Source organism: Brassica oleracea, chromosome C4 (genome assembly GCF_000695525.1).
Source record: "Brassica oleracea var. oleracea cultivar TO1000 chromosome C4, BOL, whole genome shotgun sequence".
In the NCBI taxonomy this organism is placed as follows: domain Eukaryota; kingdom Viridiplantae; phylum Streptophyta; class Magnoliopsida; order Brassicales; family Brassicaceae; genus Brassica; species Brassica oleracea.
Genome location: NC_027751.1, coordinates 2,133,686 through 2,152,225, shown reverse-complemented (window position 1 = coordinate 2,152,225; position 18,540 = coordinate 2,133,686). Strand labels below are relative to the sequence as shown.

Below are 18,540 nucleotides of genomic sequence, written 5' to 3'. Positions count from 1 at the left end.
AACTTAAACAAAACGAAGAGTTAAAGGTAATTTTTTTTTGTTACACTTCCCAGAAAAAAACGGTTACAACACGGGCTTTCATAATATGGACTTTTTAACATATTAATGTTATGGACATTTAATAATTATCTTGACGAAAAACAAAGACTATAAATAATTTATTATTAACAAAAGTATAAAATTATTTACAATTTGATGACTAATTAATCACTATTTTTTATATGTTAAATTTTTCATAAAAGTTTAAAAATCATTTTATTTTCTTTAAACATGTATAACTAATTTATAATCTTTTATGCCATACTAAGTCATGATATAATATTTTTTCATATTTTACATTAATAACCATTGTTTTTATATATCGTCTATAATTCTCTAATTACGTCTATTTGTTCAATTTTGTATATGATATCGAATATTCATCATAAATAGATGGTTTAAGATGCCAAAAAAATTATTTATTTGGTGATATAATACATCAACTATTACAAATACATCATTTAGTTAAATAAATAACCATAAACCGAAAATTCATATCCGCGCTGGCAAGATCTAGTTGTGATTTAAAGATATTACAAATTCCCTATAGTATGACGACTGGATATGTAAAATAGAGCATAGTCAAGAATATACGAAAATATATAAAGTTATAACTTGAGGTTTGGAGTGAGGTTGCGTGTGGGAACCATATAGTCTGACTTGAAGAAGGTATACAAACATGTTAATGTATTACAAGTTGTGAATATATAAAAATTCAACTCTATACTTTTCTCTTTTCTTTTCATACGTTAACTTTTTCTTTATTCCTTCGAGGAAAAGGTCACTATATTTTAAACATTTTTTGAACAAAATCTTCAAAACATAATATTACTGTTTCTATATAACTATGCTAAAACATTAAGATATTCTATCTTCAAACTAATTTTATAACGACGTCTTTAAAATATACACTATATTATTTGCATATAATTACGTTTAAAACATTGAAATATAGTTTTCCATGTGAGATATTTGTTTGTTTGTTGAGATAAATAGATAATTGTACGTACATATCACTGGCTTTGGGCTTCATATTGTTATGCTGGTCTGAATGGTCATATAATACTTTATCTTGGCCCGACCCAGTTTACATTTTTTGTTAACCTTATGCCCTCCTTTATGGCATGAGTTTGCATCGAACCATAATAAAGAGTAGATCATGACACTATTCTCTGATAATTCATTAACTTCAATTCTTGACATTATTACCGATAGATGAAAATATTAACCCTAAATGATTTTATAATTAACCGAAATATAAGAAATTGAGAACATTATTATAAGATCACTTAGAAAATAAAGGTTTACATTATTTATTTTATGTGATCTTACAATGCTGTTGGGGGACCAGCTATTTGGGAGCATTGTTGCATTAGAATATAGGGAAAAACATATTGAATAGAGTATATGATGTTTAATTAGCTTCAGCATCCATACAAGCTTTACAATAACGAGATTTATGATACCAAATTCACCGGTCATGCATTTGGTTGAAACTGCGCTAGCTGAGGAATTATTGAACCTGCTATGCATATATCTTTTATTAGGAATAATAAAACAAACTCTTGATCGCCCTGATGAATATGACTGTAAGTTTTTTTGTTTTGTTTGATGAATTAAGTGATTGATTATGTAGTCCAATTTACATAAGAAAAAGGTCTAAGAATTCTAAATAGCCACATTGAACTTGATAGATATAAAGCATTTAAGTGATTTAACCAATTATGTATTTTGTCCTACAGACTTTTTTTTAAGTAGTAAATAGTAATTAACCTGAAGAGTTTAGCATGGAACATATGATCCAACGGTTAAAATGTATTTGATGAAGATTTTCCATGTAAGTTAAGATGCGCGTTATTCAGTTTCCTTTTTTTGTTTCCATACATACTCTAAAGTTTCCATTTTACTCAATCGGCGCCAGATATAATACGAAAGCACTTCACACATTCTTCAACAAACTCCAAATATCAGATTCCAATTAGGGTTTTCGGTTGCAGTGAAGTAAAAAGTATATTGCCGTCGATGGAGTTTATGAAGTCCTTAGGAAAAGGCTCGTACGGTTCAGTCGATCTCATGAGATTAACAAAACCTAACGGCACGGAGCCATGCTACGTACCATGCAGTGAAAAGCTCCTACGCTCACGACTACGAGTCTCTCCGCAGAGAGTTTCGGATACTTTCTAAACTTAGAAACTGCCCTAGAATCGTGCAAACCCTAGGGCCGATGTCGAGCGGTGTCGATGATTATGGAGTCAGGGTTTACAAGATGTCGATGGAGTACGCAGCGTGTGGAAGTTTAGCTTCTTTCATGGAAACAAGAACGTTGTCTGACTCGATGATCAGAGACTTTACGCTCTTGATTCTTCAAGGACTTGTGTCTGTTCATGGTCACGGTTATGTTCATTGTGATCTTAAACCGGAGAATCTCCTTGTGTTCCCGCGTCGTGTTGGTGGCTTGCAATCCACGTATGAGTTGAAGATATCTGATTTTGGGATGTCTACAAAAGCTGGAGAGGAGTCAGAGTTTTGGGAGTTTGATTCTCCCTTCTTGGGAACGCCTCTTTACATGTCTCCGGAGTCTGTTCAGGAGGGTGTTGCGGAGAAGGCGTTGGATTTGTGGTCGTTAGGTTGCGTTGTTTTGGAGATGTACACCGGAGAGCCGCCATGGCCTTTTGCGGATTCAGAGGATCTTATGCCTGAACTGTTGAATGGGAACTCACCAGAGATTCCACAGTCTCTTCCTTGGGACGCAAGGCAGTTTCTAAAGACGTGTTTCGCAAGGAATCCAGATGAGAGAGGAAGCGCTGAGGAGTTGTTGAAGCATCCGTTTCTTCGGAATGTTTCTGATCAGAAGAAAGTGATCGTTAAGAGACAATCGGTGGTTGTGCTGGAATCTAAGGATAGTACAAAGAAGCCACTAAGAGTGAAGATTCTTCCACCAAAGCCTGTGCAGTTTAAGAAAAGTTCTCATAAGCCCTTGAGGTTGAAGATTATACCTCCAAAACCACCAGGATCCCAGCTCGTTCCTGTTTAGTAGAGTGTGTCAGTATTAGTCTTTGTTGCTTGATTGCATATGTTGTAGATCAACTTAATTAGACATTGATACAAGTTGTAAGGGTTTAGTTTGTCAAAAAAAATGTATTATATGGCCACAAACACAACCCTTTTGAGTTCTGTGAATCTCTTGAGCTTTCAATAACTGTCTTAAGCATATGTTTAATTCTATATTGTGGTCACTAATAGTAAAAGCCATTTTGTGGTCACTAAATCTTGAGTTTGTTGTGAACATATGTATGATAAAAAAAACACTGCGTCACAGAGTTCATGTTCTGGCTGATAATCTGAGCAAAGTCAATGCTCAAATGCTGAAAATCTGACTGAGAAAAGGGCCCTAGAGCAACCCCACTTGCACTAATCATTTAGTTCATCATGCCATAACCTAAAAAGAGCAATAAGACTATAACCAGCTGTGGCAAATGGCACATCCTTTGTGTCATTTGCAATAACAACCACACTCGCACTAATCATTTAGTCCATTCCATAACCTTTATAAGAGCAATAAGATTATCACCAGCTAACAATAAACAAGAACCATGATCACATAAAGGTAAACCAACTCTACAAGAAACCAAACACATTCTTTCAAAAAAAAAAAAAAAAAAACCAAACACATTCTTAAAAATAAACTATAATCATTTGCATTCAAGAACAAAACATAACATACAATTCAAACAGTCTAAGCAAAGACAAGCTCAAAGCTTTACCAGAAAACTCCATTTCAACATTACAAAGTTCTCATCATTTCTTCTTCCCTTTACCAGCACCTTTATTTTTCTTCGTGGGCAACACGATCTCTCCTTTCAAAACAGGAATCTCCATAATCTCCGACAACCCCGCGAACCTCTTCCTGAACTTCTCAACTTGATCAGCATCAACCATCAAAGCCGAGCGGTTCCCGAGGTAAAACGGATGGTTACCAGACCAAACATCGACTACGTACTCTTTCTTAGTCCCTCCGGTGGTCATCACGAGCTCTCCGTTGCAGTAAACCTTGGCGTCCTCGTGAAATTCTGGGTGCATATCCTTCTTCCTGCAGGTCACTTGAACCACCGCCGGTTTACTTCCCCGGTTAGCGCCAATCGATGCCGCCTTAACCGGCTATTCGGGGGAAAAAAAAAGTTTAGTGATTTTTGGAGGAATAAGAGAAAAGTTTCGAGATTTACCTTTTTGATTACGAGAGAAGGAGCACATGGATTGATCAGGAGAAACGAGTTAGGGAGAGAAACCGCCATTGTCTCTTTTTTTACAATAAAAGACAGAAGAGACGGCTTTTAATAATAAGGTGGAATCCTAATTTTTTAAATTTTTTTTTTTTTTAAGATAGCTGCCGGTAATCCTGCTCTAATAGCCAACAACATCAATAAGAAAGGCCTCAAAGTTGACGTTGGAGAGAGTTGAGTGTTTCTCATTCTGTTCTGTAGTAATTTACTAATTTAAAAGCTATAACGAGATTTAATTTAAGTATTGATAAGTGATCACTAGCAGTCTTTAGCTCTACTAAATGACTTTCTTACCCTCAGACTATCATCGCTTCAGCTATTGCACATCTCATTTAAGTTCTTAAAGGTCAAAAACGTAAATAACACCGAAGCTTCATCTTCCCTTATCTACCGTGAGGCTAGTTTAGTTTGGTTTTTGCACTGTGCACAGATTCCACCGATGCTTGATCCGCTATTGGATCGATTATGCTCTTAAGTATGTTTTTAAGTAGAAGACTTGGAGAATGGGCCCACAAAAAACTTTAAGATTATTCTGAAAACTGTAAGTTTTGAAGCTCAGATCTTAAAAAAAGTCAACAACATTTGTTCCAGGTCAAAACCATCTCTCTGAAGGAAGCATTCTTCTTCTTCAGCTAATCTTTGTTTCACAGACTTTAATTTCAGATGAGTTGGAGGAGAAAGAAGATCCAAAAAGCCAATGAACCACAAAGATTGTTCCTGGAGAACGGAAGCATCCTAACTAGAAGAGCTCGTCAAATGTTGCAACGGTAAAACAAATCCCATCACAACTTATTCTCCCGACCAGATCCTTGAAGCCACCAACAACTTCAACAAGAGCAATCTTGTCGGAAAAGATGATTGTGATTACCATTACTACAGAGGAACACTCGATAATGATGATAACAGACTAGTTATGATCAAGAAAAAAGCATTCGGAGGGCGTCTTGTAAGGAAGATTTGCCGAGACATATCAGTTTCATCAATGGTGAGTGGTCACAAGAACTTCCTCAAGTTGTTGGGATGCTGTCTCGAACTCACTTGCCCTGCCCTAGTATGTGAATATGCGGAGAGCATAACGGTGAACGCTCATCACCAAATCGATCCAACACTGACGTGGAATAAAAGGATAAAGATAGCAAGAGACATCTCGAACTCATTAGCCTACCTTCACACCGCCTTTTCGACGACATTCATCCATAGGAATGTACATCCTCGTAACGTATTCTTGGATGTAAAAGGGGTTGCAAAGCTAGGAGATTTCCGCAACTGCGTCACTATACCACAAGGAGAGTCTTTTGTACGTGAGTATAAGCTAGAGGGAACGTACGGGTACCTAGATCCTAACTATATGTCAAAGGGAATGATCACAGAGAATGTGGACGTCTACGGCTTTGGAGTGTTCATGTTAGTTCTCTTGAGCAGAAGAACTCCAGGTCTGGACGATGAGCTACATCCAGATTTTCTGACTCGGCTTGTGGAAGATGGTAGACTCGCTGAGATCTTAGATCCAGTTATGTTGGAAGGTGACTTTGCAGAAGCAGAGCTATGTGGAATGGAAGCATTTTTCCTACTTTCACTCAAATGCATCGGTCTTAGAGGGCAAGTTCCAGAGATGATGGAAGTGTCCAAGGAACTAAAGAGGATCGAAAGATCCTAGACCAAGTAATGTTAGGCATTTGATTACTATATGACCTCTATAAAACCAAATGAATTAACTTTAATTCCACTAATTAACCAATAACACCACCTGAGTATCTTGTAGATATACAATATTGTTCTTGAAAGTATTCAAGAGCCCAAAAAAAATATATATATATTGTCATTCCTGTATAGTAAAAGCTATTACAATGTGTTCCTTCTTCATCAACTATTTTAACTTTAGGCTAAGTAAACTTTCTTACCACCTTTGTCTTTATACTTTCTTGATGCAACATCTAGTGACTTCTCTATCAGCTTAATCTCTTTCGCCACTTCAATCATCTTTGGTCTGTCTTCTTTCCTCTTCTCGCAGCATCTCAAAGCCATCTCAAGAAATGTATACATCGATTTTCCACCAAACTCATCACCGAGTTCCAAGAACAACTCTCCTTTCTCATGCAAAACTCTCATATAATCATGAATACTTTCAGAAAATCCGAATGATCCAGCGAACACAGCAGGTCTACCACTCAGAATAACCAACGAAAGGATTCCAAAGCTGAATACATCAGTGTATCCAGACACTATACCCGTAGAGAAATAAGACGGATCAATGAATCCAGCTGTTCCCATCACTTTATCTTCAATCCATGACTTACCTTCAGGCCGGAGAGATATAGAGAATGAGAAATCAGACAGCTTAGCTGTCCAGTTCTTGTCCAAGAACACATTGGTCGGCTTTATCTCTCTGTGTACAATGATCCTCGGAAACGCAGTGTGAAGATAAGTCACAGCGTTAGCAACTTCTTTTGTAATCTTCAACCTAACACTCCAAGGCAATTGTTGTTGTCTGTTATCACTACAAACACCTCCATGCTCATCCATAGCACCATGTTCTGCATATTCAAACACCAGAACCGGAAGAGGAAACTCAAGACAACATCCTAATAGCTTGAGGAAGTTATTGTGGTTGCTGACTCTGGCAGATATCACAATATCATTGTAAACCACTGACTCATGATCTTTTAATAGATACTCCTCTTTGAACCTCTTGATCAAGTAACACCTATCTTGTATAACTCCCTTGTGCCATGCAAAGAATCTTTGACGAGATACGAAAGTACTCGAATCAAAGTTGTTTGTGGCCTTGAGGATTTGATCAGAAGAGAAGATTTTTATTTTCAGTTATTAGGTGAAGATTTATTTTTAGAATTGGCAAAATTTTGTGTTTTTTGGTTACTGGATATGGCATAAGTTCATAGTAACCACACAAACTAATTACACTTTTAACTTGGTTTCCAATGAATCACCTAACTAAAACCACACTTGTCTAAGAAGCTTGTATCTTTCATTTGAGGTCGCTGAATCAGTAAAGTCACTTGAATCGTCTACGATGGATGTAAGAGGAGAGTCCAGTTCCTCAAGCTCCTCGTCGCTCGTGTACCCTTTTCTCTGTATCATAGACACATTCCTTGACATTTTCCCTGTAAGATTTGCAACTTTCTCTCCTACATCCATGGTCGACGGAGGCGTGTAAGAAACTGAGGAAGCTGCATAAGGGAAGCTTTCTTCTAATAGCAGCTTCCCATCACCATCGCTCTGAAAATATATAAACAAAAAAAAAGATGTTTAATAGTTTATGAGAAGTAAAGAGAATCTTAACTTTTGAATTCATTTGGATACGTCAGCAGAGTTGAGCTCTTCTAGGACAGCTCCTGGTACATGATCTGGACAGAACTCATCAGGAGTGAAGTTGCAGAGTATTCTTTTGATTAGTAAAAGATTGATCGATGGACATATCTGTTTTGTAAAATCAAAAGATCAATGAAGACTATTCAATGAAGCTTGTGAATGGGATGGACTAACTTTCCATAAGATTACATATGTATCAGACAAACCTCTTCTCTAATGGAACTCTCCATTAGCATGTCTTTTGGGAGCATAAGAAGATCACTAAGTTCATTTAACAATACAAAAGCTTTACTACTATCACTGCCTTCACTTTCATCATCATCTTCGTTGTTCATGCCGAACATTTTAGTGAGGCATCTAGACCAGTTACCAATCTGCAATGGATAATAAAGTGACATTGGATTAGTCAACTCTCTAACGGCTATAAAAGAAACTGAACTTTGTTTTGTTTTGGTTACCGCATTTTTGAGTTGTGCTCCTGATCCAAAGCTCAACTCTCCAGCAGGAATAGGCACAACTTTGGAATCAAGAATAGGATCAGAGACCGGATCAGTTGGAATCTGATGTTCTGACTCCCGCAGAATAGCATTGAACATAGCTACATCGAATCTACTGATACACTTCTCCATCACCTGTTTTTAAAAGACAAATAATAAAAAGACTCTTATATGCCATTGTCAAGAACATAAACAAATGTAAAGTATCTGATTAGTACCATTCTAGCCAAAACAGGTAAGCAGCCACATTCATGCCCCGCGCCTCTCACAGGACAAAGCCGTTGCAGAGCTTCTCTGAAAGCACTGTTCCACAGGCTAATAGAAAAGGCTCCTTGCTTCTCAGATGAGTTGCTTTCAGGGGATTGCATATAAGGAGTAAAGACCTTAAAAAGATAGCAGAAGCAAAACTGAGAGATGCTTCAATAGACAAAAACTTAGAAAGAAGCTCTCAATCTTTTTAATATACCTGCCACCAAACAGATTCAACGATTCTAGTGAAGACCCAGTGTTCGATTTTCTCGAGTGAAGTAGTAAACGTTTCAGTTTCTTGCCAATCCTCCAAAAGCTTTTGGAGACCTTTCTTCTCTGCACCACCATTTGACTCATGCGACTTACCAAAGGCTTGTGAAATGATCTCCCTTAGAGATATGATGTTTGATAACCAAAAGGTCAACCTAACAAGAAAAAAATGTATTTATAGAGAGTATCAAGATCCTGAAAATGTTCAACTCATTAGTCTTTTTTTATACCTTGAAACATCATTCCCACAAGATCTGGCAACCAAAACAAGACCAGAAACAGAGTTCGTAGCGATCCTAGCACGCTTTTCACGAGTGAGATGCTTACAGGCATGGATGTAGATTCTGGAAAGACGCCTAGCTGGCGTGTGAAGCTTGTGCGCGGAGCTAGAATGGTCCGGAACAACAGAGTAGAGAGATATCTCGAGTGAGGCAACTTCTCTAAGCTCCTCTTCAAGTCTCTCGATTCTTGCCTCGAGATGTTTGATCTTCTCTTCCTCAAAGTGTTCACCACTGTTCTCTGTTACATTAGGGGACTCGTTCTCGCTTCCAGCACTAAGAGCACCATTCGAAGCATCTTCCCATACATCGGCATTGACACCTTCCCGAGCATCTTTAACTTCTTCTTCTTCTTCATCATCATCTTTGGATCCATTTACACTGTGATCTTTCTCTTTACTCTCTGTTACATCATCCAAGTAACGGACATCTACGGTCTCGTAAGCCTCAGATGGATCTGAGTGTGTGGTTGAATCACTAGCTAGTACTGTAGGGAGATTGTTAGAATCTTCGTTAGCGTTTAAGTCCTTGTGTTTCTCTTGTTCTGACAATCTTTTCTGGCTATTCTTCTTCTGCAGCTTCTGATCTTTTCTTCCGTTCTTGGTCGATCGCTTTGACTGGACATTGTTGGTTGTTCTCCCCTTCATCATAAGGAAACGATCCAAGAAGATCTGTTTTACCCTACGGAGAAGAAAGAAAGATGAGCAAAAAAAGAGCTGAATGTATTCATGTTCCTGAAAAGGAAATAACATAGTGGAGGACGAGAAGGACATAATCAGACTTGCTATGTTTTGTCTTAAGTCTACAGTAGTATATGTTCATAGTTGGCTAAGATAGAAACTAAAGGTGCTTGATCTTAGGGACTTTGGTGAATTTTCAGACCTATCCAAAAAGATATCAATAGCAGAGCATGAACAACCATGACGTCACTTGAGAGTTCAACAACTTAGTAAAGATTGAGGTCAAAAGAAAAAGAAGACTTACCAGTGAAGAAACAGAGCAAAGTGTGTGTTTTACATCCAAGTCATGACTCTCTTCAAGACGGGTTACTTTGATCTCCTCAAGAGTGAAGTCTACTCTCAGATTTGCTGTTCTTTACCTTTAAGCCAATAATAATGCTACTTTCTCTCTTACATATGGGAGAGCCGAGTGCGGGAAATTATGGTTTCTTTCTTTAAATAAATAATAACGTGGATCGTGTGCGATACGGACAGTGATCATTGTCGTGAAAACATGGAAGGTTGTGTCGGTGGCTCGACTGTTCCACCGGAAATAGCCGGTCACATTACCCGAAATAGTAGTTTTTTTAGCAAAAGAGTCACTTTTCGCTTTCGTCCAAAACGTATCTCACTGACTCCACCGACACCGACTTCAAATTACATACCACTACGACTACAACTGTTCATCATGTTTTTTCATGAATTGGTGCAATTTACAACAGAACATCTGCGTGTACCGAGGAAAAGAGGAACAGAGGTTCTTAACATGGCTTTACACTAGACTCTTCTTTGGTTCTCCAGTAAAAAAAAAAAAAAAGACAATGTGGAGACTGAAGAGTGAAGTGATGTCATCTTAGTTCTTACATTGATTTACTAGTGCTATTCAATTATACTCTCGGGAGACAAACACACAGAGAAGGAAATGACCACAGCAGTAGCCCTCTCGATGTGATGCGACTACGATTGTCATATAATATTTCATGAATTGCTGAGTTTTACCAAAGAGCATCTGCATGTACAGAGGACATGGATAAGAGAACATGTTCACCCACATGGCTTTACAGTGGACTCTTCTAGGGTCTCCACTATGTGAAGTGATGTCTTCTCACATTGATTTACCAAAAGCCTAATCGTTTCAACATGCTAGACCATTACACTCTCGCTAAGCAACCGACACTGCTTAAACTAGAGCATATTAAAAGAGGATACTATCAAACCACACTTGGGGAAACTAATCAGAAGATTTGGGAAACTACTTGAAATGGCAGTGAACTCAATACAATCCAGAGAACCTGCGGAGATAAAGAGGTAAGCTGTCATGTTTTCTAAACCTTATCTACTCAAAATTAAGTATCCTCAACTCCAATCTAGAGACTTATTCAAGTATCAACAACTTACATGTCTAAAAATGGATCTGAACAGGCTAGGCACCAGGAAGCACTGGATAGCAATCAATAGGCGACTTGAACCATATGAAAAAACACCAATCAAATTTCAGATGTTGATCAAAACAAGCAAGTCAAAAGAGACCAAAATTTGAGAAATGTGACACTTTTATTTCATCATTATCAACAAAACGAGGATATAGAAACGAAGTTCCTATTCAGGTAGACCTAACTATCTCCAAGTCTTCGTGATCGCCACAACAAAAGACATACCAGATCCATCCACCATTTGGAGATCAAAAGGTGATGCTCAATCAGACACATGTATACTAACGAGCAATGCTTAAAGCATGCCAATGTCTACAAAACAGAGTTACACCTGTACCATCAACAACAAATGACAAGCAGATATCATCAGGAAAGACAGAAACTTTCTTTATCAATAGGCAAACGAGCAAATCAAATTGCAGATGTTGTATCAAAACGAGCGAATCAAAAAGTGAGAAATTGTAAATGCGTCGAAACAGTTAAAAGACAACTTATTTCATCATTATCGACATCATAACAAAAGATACTGAAACAAAAGTTCCGGTGATGCTCAATCGGATGAATCTCCGGCGAGCCTCTCCATCTCGAGACGTTCCAGGGCCTTCTGATGAGCCCAGGTCTCGATCGAGAGATCAGGTTTGGCGTTGAGCCCGACCCCGAGGATGACGATCGTGAGGAAGCTCGTGATGTAACAAGGAAGCTCCCAATCCTCCCATTTGCGCGACTGCCCCGGCGGCGGAGGAGTGCGGTTCATGAAGTAGCCCTTGGGCCGCTCCTCGTGGCCCGGCGTGGCCCAGCGGCTCGGGCCGGCGGATGTGGATCCGGACCTGGAGAAGATCCGGTTTCGTAGCGTCTTCGCTGCTGCGACGGTCAATGACTGCGTCGACGACGGCGGCATCGCTTCGGTTTCTGATGTAACAAAATGAGGAATCTACAGATTCGTCGAAGTGTTCAGGTTATATACCAAACCAATGGTTTACTTCACTCGAAACCTGGACCGAGAGATCTGGTTTGGTTATCGTCGGTTTGATTAGAAACTTACCCAGCTCGGTCTATTGTTTGGTTTTTATTTATTTTTCGGTTCAGCAAGTTTAGATTCGGTAATTATCTACCAATAATAGCTCTAGATTCATTATTTTCTAAAACGAATCGGTTGAGAGCATTAATGGATAATACTGGGACACGACGTCGTATTGCACGGTCACAGTGAGTTCACTGAGTTGTTGAGACGTTCTGAATTATACAAGGCCAAGGTAAGTTCATGATCATTTTTTTCTACCTCTAAATTCAACAATCCAAGCCTCAGGAGATACATTTCTCATTAGGCATTGTCAACTAGTTTGGAACTTATAGCTCCATTTTCACCTGATTTGGGTGCAAAGTAGCTGAACCCATCAAGAAATTGCCTTCATGATGATCCTCTTCTCTCCCCCATGCTGGTTGGTGGTAACCATCGAGAGACCACTGTTGCAGCTGATGATAAGACTCTCCGTTGAAGCTACCATCCATTAGAGAACCGTTCTGCAGATAGAGATAAAAAAAACTTTTAACTTCTGTTAGAGATGATTGTATTACCAACATCCTAGATTTCTTCTTAGTCATCTACTGAACATTATCTTAGATTCTTAATAGACCAAGATTTTAAAATTGGTGGGACCTGGTTATTAAATGGTTTACAAGCTGTAGAAAGAGGAGGTCATTTAATAAGAAGTTATTTGCAGAGAAACAAAATCTGATTATCAGATTGGATAGGTGAAACTCCAAGCAACAAGAACTTAAGACTTAAGGGCATTTTTATTGGTGGGATGAAGAGACAGGGAGGGAGAGTCCCTTGTTTTGCTTTTTTTTTTTTTTTTTTTTTTTTTTTTTTTTTTTTTTTTTTGGTCATCGAAGAGTAAGGGACAGCCCTTAATTAAAGGCTTTTCCCTTCTCTTTCTTATTCGGTTCCCACCCTTTTCCCCTAAGAGATGCCTTAAGGGACTCCCAATACAGATGCCCTCAGACCCACCCAAAAAAAAATAATTGTGCATAAGATAACAAAAAAGACACCATCAAAGACAACAGAACAGGAGGTGGTCCTTGTTTCTGAATTCTGACCCATCTTTGTGTGATATTATTGAGAGGACTAATGAGTCCTTTCTTGAGTCATTGCGTTAACAATAGGCTCTGTGTTCTAGTGTACTGGATGTGTATTTATTTCCCCCACGTTGATCTACTTCTTTAAGCCTAGTCTATAATAGAGTCGACTAATGTTGTATCAATAAATACCACCAAAATTTTCTCTTTTTGTGATACAACTAAAAAGGTTACTCAAAGAAAGATAGAGTACCCTATGGTTTTACTTAAAGGAGAAACATGGTCAACGAGAGAATCTTTCTTTTGAATGTTTAAATTTTTGTAGAGGAAGATCACATGGACCATTAAGACTTATTTGCAATTAGATACTTACTTGTGAAGCCAATATGCTGTCGAGATTGAAGTCGGTTCTGGGGTTCACTGCAGCAAGTCTCATAGATAGCATCTGAAAATAAGAAGAACACAGTTACGTGACATTGTCCCACCAATTTTACTTGCAGACTATTTTAGCTTATCGTTTTATTAAGCTCCCACCTCTACTTGATGCTGTAAAGATTGCACATGGTTAATGATTTCATCCAGCACCAATGCAGTGCCCTGAATCTGCAGGTCACAAAGCTCATTTTCTGGTAAATCAGAACATAAAAAAAAATTAAACCATAGTCCTAACTAACATGTAAAACGGCTTCTACAATTTCAACTCTTTTCAACGTAACATTTCCATTAAACGAACCAGAACATCAACACCTCTTGTTCATAAATTAACAGTCAAGTCCCACCCCACACAATTTACAAACTCTTTTAAGGAGTTGTCACTTATCATCATCTCCCTCCCACCAATAATTGCTGCTAAACTCCAAGATTTACATACATATCGATTAGTTAGCTGTCTGCAGGAGTGTCACATCATGCTTCCAACCAATTAGGTATAGTGGGACTCAAAGCATATAGCCAAGATATTAGTGACTATACCACACTCCTCTCTCTCTCTCTCTACTTGATAGATACCAAACTTATTAGAGACGATACTACACTACTCACCCTCCTGCAACTTTTTTTCTACTTAATATCAGAAGATGGACCCCAAACACGCACTCTGATCTCCATCTATCCACCAAAACATGTCCCCTCTACGAAAAAACCTTAAGGGCACAATCCAGCTAGCGTTCACACATAATAAAGCCATTTTCTTCATTTATGGAGTAAGCTTCAAGCTCAATGAATAATACGCTTTAAGATGAGTAAAATAAAGACCTTTTTAACATATAGTAAAAAAAAAAGAAAGATTCTGACTTTGACCACCAAATGAAGATCTAAATTAGTCTTATTAATCTAGGGACAAACCTTGTCACAGCCTGGGACTAGTTCCTGTAGCAGCTTCATTCGTGCGTTTATCTTCTCCCTTCTTGCCTATAATCAAAGAGTTAACATATCCACTAACTAGATGTTAATACGACGACGTTTAAGAGATGTGTAGTAGTATACTTAACTCGTTCTGCTAAGCTATGATTATCAGTAGCTTGACCACGACGAGCTCTAACGTGAACGTACGGAAGCTTCTCTGCTTCTTCTTCAGAGCTCTTGGTCTTCTTCATCGAGCTTTTGACCTAAAAGTTAAAGGTATTAGTGACTTGTGTTACAAGCTATCAGGATTGATTTGATTAATCACCTTCTTCTTCCCACGTTCTTTCCTCTTGTTACGATTCTGATTCTCCACCGTTGGATGAGAAACGAACCGCTGAGATGAATCGGTCTCATCAGGCTCGGGCTTGACTCTACCGCTGAAGCTCGAAGGTGCCACGGACTCGCCGGAGAAGTTTCCGTTTTGCTCTGCAGCGATCACCGAGAGGTCCGGGGGAAGATTCAATCTCCGGAACGGGTGGAGAGTAGGAGGAGCGATGTTTCCGGCGGCCTGAGAAGACGAAGTGAAAAGCTCCACGGCCTGAGTCGCCGGCATCTCGAGCAGAGCTGTGAAGGAACCGGTGTTCTCCGGCGGTAACGTCGCCGCCAGTTGCTGGATTTCGTCGCTGAAATTGATCGATTCGAGTCCGGTCATCGGTGACTCTCGGTACGGCCCAGCGCCGGAGCTAACTCCGAACATTTGGTTCAGATGATTCATAAGAAGGGAAATTAACGCGTAAACCGGACTTAACCGAGTTAAATTTCAGTAACAACACAGAACCGACCGACTTTATCCAACTCGCTTTAGTTAAACTGGTTAGAGCTTCAATCTCTCTCTCTCTCTCTTGTTTCTTGGAGAAAGTCTTTTTTTCTTTGTTAGAGTGTATCTCTGTGTGTTTCGGGAGTAAGAAAGATTACTTCAGAGCTATTTGGAGTGAAGAGAAAGCAACGTTTGCTTTGGAGTGCGTCTGCTAATAGAGCCAACACAAATTTAGAGAGGGAAAGCACCCATTATGATGGAGAGAGAGACGCTTTGGACCCCAATGTTTATGAGTTGGGCCTTTGTGCTTGGTTCTATAAATTTTGAAATAAAATGTCACTACTCACTAGAGTTAGTGGCTTGGTGGTGTCATAGAATTTTGCTCATATCATGTAGATTTTTAATGAAACCTTATTTTTGGATATAAAAAATGGAACCTAATTTTACTTCCAAAGAGACGATGATGTCAGTGCTAAAACTATCTCCCATAACACTCTATTTTTTTCTATAATTTATATTAGAATAGAATAAGTTTATTATAGAGTAATTTTTGCTCCAATGATCTTAAGACTCAAATATAGAAAATGTCATTTTTGCACTCCAAATATAGAGAAAAAATATAATATTTTTTAAAAAAATTATTCTATAATAGAGTAATTTTATTATAGAATAACACTATCATTGAAGCAAAAGTTACTTTATAATAATTACTCTATTTTAATGTAAATTATAGAAGAAAAAATAAAATTTTATTGGAGATGTTTTTAGGCCGTGAGATTTTTAAATGTGACATAAGAAGCTATATCTTCATCTCACCGGATAAAAAAAGAAAATTGCTTAAAACAATCTTGGAAAGTACTGATATTACTATAATTGATGGATGTAATAAACAAAAAGAGAGAGAAATGATTGGAGTCCTATATAATTGCTTATAATATGGTGAAAGCAAATGCATTTTTTGCTAGGAGCTTACATATAAGACAGTTTGTTCTGTTTCGGCTAAAAAATATTCAGACATTACATTGTGTCTATCTTATCCCATTCTCTCTTTGCTTTCCTTAGTTCTATATACACAAGCCTTGTTGTGCGCTATATCAAATTCTTCTCCTTGTTCACACACTTGCAGTTAGCTCTGTTCTCGTTTAGAATCTGTGTAAACCAACATTATAAAAAAAGTTTCAATCACAAACCGGTCCTTTACTTTCTTTTGTTTCACGATGATCACTAGGTTACCTTGTACTGTCTTTGTAAATCTTTGATGTAATCCACAGCTAAATCCAACATATCTGAAGTGTTCGTTTGCTATCGAACCAAAGAGATACCAAAAAAAAAACTTTAATAATGCAAGAGAATCCTCATTACAATAAGTATCGGGACTAGTGTACCTTGTCCATGTTAGGAACAAGCTCTTGTAGTTTCCTCATTCTTTCGCTTATCTTCGTTCTTCTTACCTGACAAGTGACATTATAATTTGTTTCAAGTAACTATTAGACTTCATAGATTCAAAACTAAGTATTGTTGAACTTACCCGTTCAGCAATGCTTCGAGGATGTGTGGCGCAGCCACGTTTGGCTCTAACTTTACAAGGAACAGAGTCTTGTAGCTGCAGATACTTATCCACTGAACCCACGTCCGAGGCTGACTTCGCTAGACTCAAACGATGCGACATTATCTGTAATAATATAATTGAAACTATCATTCATTGCTCTAATAACCAGCTACAATGCATGTTTGTAATGTCTAATAGTCCCAAGAACCAAAATAAACCGGTTTTGGTAGAACTAAACCAGAGTATAGTTACCTGAGCTCCGTGAAACAACTTTCCATCGTTCTCTGTTTCTCTTTTGAGAGAGGACAAGTTATCAATGAAGCTGGACGGATCATTCCAATGGCTAAATTGAACACTCTCCGAGTCTATTTCAGGTATCTGAGAGAACATTCCCAGAGAAGAAGGTGGCCTTGAAGAGAGGCTGCTATGGCGTCTTAACCCGTTGGGAAGAGATGGACTCTCTTCCTCTTCTTCTTCTTCACCAACGTAACCATAACCTGCGATTGTAAATATAGTAGAAGCCATTAAAAAGAGTGAACTTTGGGATCCAAAGTGTCAAACTTTATTGTTTATTGTTCCAAAACGGTACCGTTTTGATCGGAGAGGTTTGTGAACATCCCGGCGGGCGAGCTGCTTTGCCGGAGAAGATGTGATTCAGCTGGTCTCGTGTGATGATGATTATTCATACTCAGAAACTGATCCAAACCAATCGTGTTCATCATCATCATCCCGTTACTCTGTTTTGGGTAGTGCGGCGGCAGACCCAGGAAGCTCGACGGCTCTTGCTGCGGCGGAGGAGAGGCGGCGTATGAAGCAGGAGACTTGTTCTCGAACTCATTTGAGTTGAACACAGTCTCGTCGTTGTCGTCTACGGAAGCGGCGAGAACAGAGCTTGGCGCAGATCTAAAGCGAAGAAGACCCGACCCGGAAGAAGAAGATACGTGATTCGGGTCGTAGAGATGGTTTTGAGTATTTGAATCCATTAAAGAAACCAACTTGCGACGAGCTTCGCTTCGCTTCCCCTGTCTCAACCTTTCGCTGTAATGCTCTGTTTCGTAACGTTTCAGTAAGAACAACTTTGGGGATGGGTTCTTGTTGTGTCACTTTCTCGAGAGAAATTTGATTTCAGCTTGAGATGTAAGCTTGTGGATGAAGGAAAGGAAAGGAGGAGAAGAAGGAAGAAGAACGGTGGGTGAACAGAGAAGAGGGATAGATGATGATGAATATTTTTTATCGTCTTTTTGCTTCTGAGTTTCTGCTTCCAACTTTAATGGCTGAAGATAGTGGCGGATCCTGAGAAAGTCTTGAATCCTTTTGCTATCTGCGGGTCCTCGCGACTACGTAGCGGCTCGTAATACTTGTGCTATTTGCGGGTCCTCACGACTACGTAGCGGCTCGTGAATGGTCATTTTTTTTTTTTTTAAATCCAAAATATCCAGAATTAATCTGAAATGTACTTGTAGTTAAAAACTTCCGTTGCGCATGGCCTAAAAAGTATATAACTAAAAGGTAAATGAAAAATTAAATATAAAAGTAAAGTAGATGAGGAAGACGTCGTTTTGAGCCGCCTGTGACGCTGAGTCACGGAAATGCCTTTATCTTTTTTTTTTTTTTTTTTTGACAACAAGACATTTACAGACTCATATTGACTCTGTAAAC

General features: G+C 38.5%; 6 protein-coding genes and 2 pseudogenes across 9 annotated transcripts; 2 read left to right on the top strand and 6 right to left on the bottom strand.

The window, feature by feature from the left end:
* The first annotated feature begins 2,061 nt into the window (after positions 1-2,061).
* Positions 2,062-3,073, top strand: LOC106337831 (annotated as a pseudogene).
* Positions 3,074-3,620: 547 nt separating this feature from the next.
* Positions 3,621-4,362, bottom strand: LOC106340920 (50S ribosomal protein L31, chloroplastic-like). Its single transcript, XM_013779748.1, has 2 exons — positions 4,263-4,362; positions 3,621-4,197 (listed from the first exon to the last, which is right to left on the bottom strand). Exons 1-2 carry the CDS (start codon positions 4,329-4,331, stop codon positions 3,838-3,840), a joined length of 429 nt encoding a protein of 142 aa, XP_013635202.1. The 5' UTR covers positions 4,332-4,362; the 3' UTR covers positions 3,621-3,837.
* A 528-nt stretch (positions 4,363-4,890) lies between these two features.
* On the top strand, positions 4,891-6,060 carry LOC106340555 (annotated as a pseudogene).
* A 137-nt stretch (positions 6,061-6,197) lies between these two features.
* On the bottom strand, positions 6,198-6,842 carry LOC106337830 (non-functional pseudokinase ZED1-like). Its single transcript, XM_013776943.1, has one exon. It carries the CDS (start codon positions 6,840-6,842, stop codon positions 6,198-6,200), a length of 645 nt encoding a protein of 214 aa, XP_013632397.1.
* Positions 6,843-7,172: 330 nt separating this feature from the next.
* Positions 7,173-11,489, bottom strand: LOC106342068. Of its 4 annotated transcripts, none has more exons than XM_013780883.1 (10): positions 11,321-11,489; positions 11,061-11,124; positions 9,928-10,954; positions 8,896-9,624; positions 8,613-8,820; positions 8,365-8,529; positions 8,108-8,281; positions 7,856-8,023; positions 7,641-7,757; positions 7,173-7,556 (listed from the first exon to the last, which is right to left on the bottom strand). In XM_013780883.1, exons 4-10 carry the CDS (start codon positions 9,591-9,593, stop codon positions 7,272-7,274), a joined length of 1,815 nt encoding a protein of 604 aa, XP_013636337.1. In that variant the 5' UTR covers positions 9,594-9,624; positions 9,928-10,954; positions 11,061-11,124; positions 11,321-11,489; the 3' UTR covers positions 7,173-7,271. The 4 variants fall into 4 exon arrangements, with proteins under 4 accessions (XP_013636337.1, XP_013636338.1, XP_013636336.1 ...); XM_013780884.1 differs by lacking the exon at positions 11,321-11,489 and having other exon boundaries at positions 9,928-10,838; positions 10,919-10,954; positions 11,061-11,302; XM_013780882.1 differs by lacking the exon at positions 11,321-11,489 and having other exon boundaries at positions 11,061-11,302.
* LOC106342070 lies at positions 11,459-12,142 on the bottom strand. The gene has a single exon (XM_013780888.1). The coding sequence runs from the start codon at positions 11,991-11,993 to the stop codon at positions 11,646-11,648; it is 348 nt and encodes a 115-aa protein (XP_013636342.1). The 5' UTR covers positions 11,994-12,142; the 3' UTR covers positions 11,459-11,645.
* A 119-nt stretch (positions 12,143-12,261) lies between these two features.
* On the bottom strand, positions 12,262-15,625 carry LOC106342069 (transcription factor bHLH48). Its single transcript, XM_013780887.1, has 6 exons — positions 14,841-15,625; positions 14,662-14,778; positions 14,516-14,581; positions 13,706-13,774; positions 13,545-13,616; positions 12,262-12,616 (listed from the first exon to the last, which is right to left on the bottom strand). The coding sequence occupies exons 1-6, from the start codon at positions 15,288-15,290 to the stop codon at positions 12,443-12,445; spliced, it is 948 nt and encodes a 315-aa protein (XP_013636341.1). The 5' UTR covers positions 15,291-15,625; the 3' UTR covers positions 12,262-12,442.
* Positions 15,626-16,218: 593 nt separating this feature from the next.
* Positions 16,219-18,159, bottom strand: LOC106339462 (transcription factor bHLH130-like). Its single transcript, XM_013778280.1, has 6 exons — positions 17,471-18,159; positions 17,134-17,378; positions 16,861-17,004; positions 16,718-16,783; positions 16,566-16,634; positions 16,219-16,481 (listed from the first exon to the last, which is right to left on the bottom strand). Exons 1-6 carry the CDS (start codon positions 17,862-17,864, stop codon positions 16,422-16,424), a joined length of 978 nt encoding a protein of 325 aa, XP_013633734.1. The 5' UTR covers positions 17,865-18,159; the 3' UTR covers positions 16,219-16,421.
* Between the last annotated feature and the right edge of the window lie 381 nt (positions 18,160-18,540).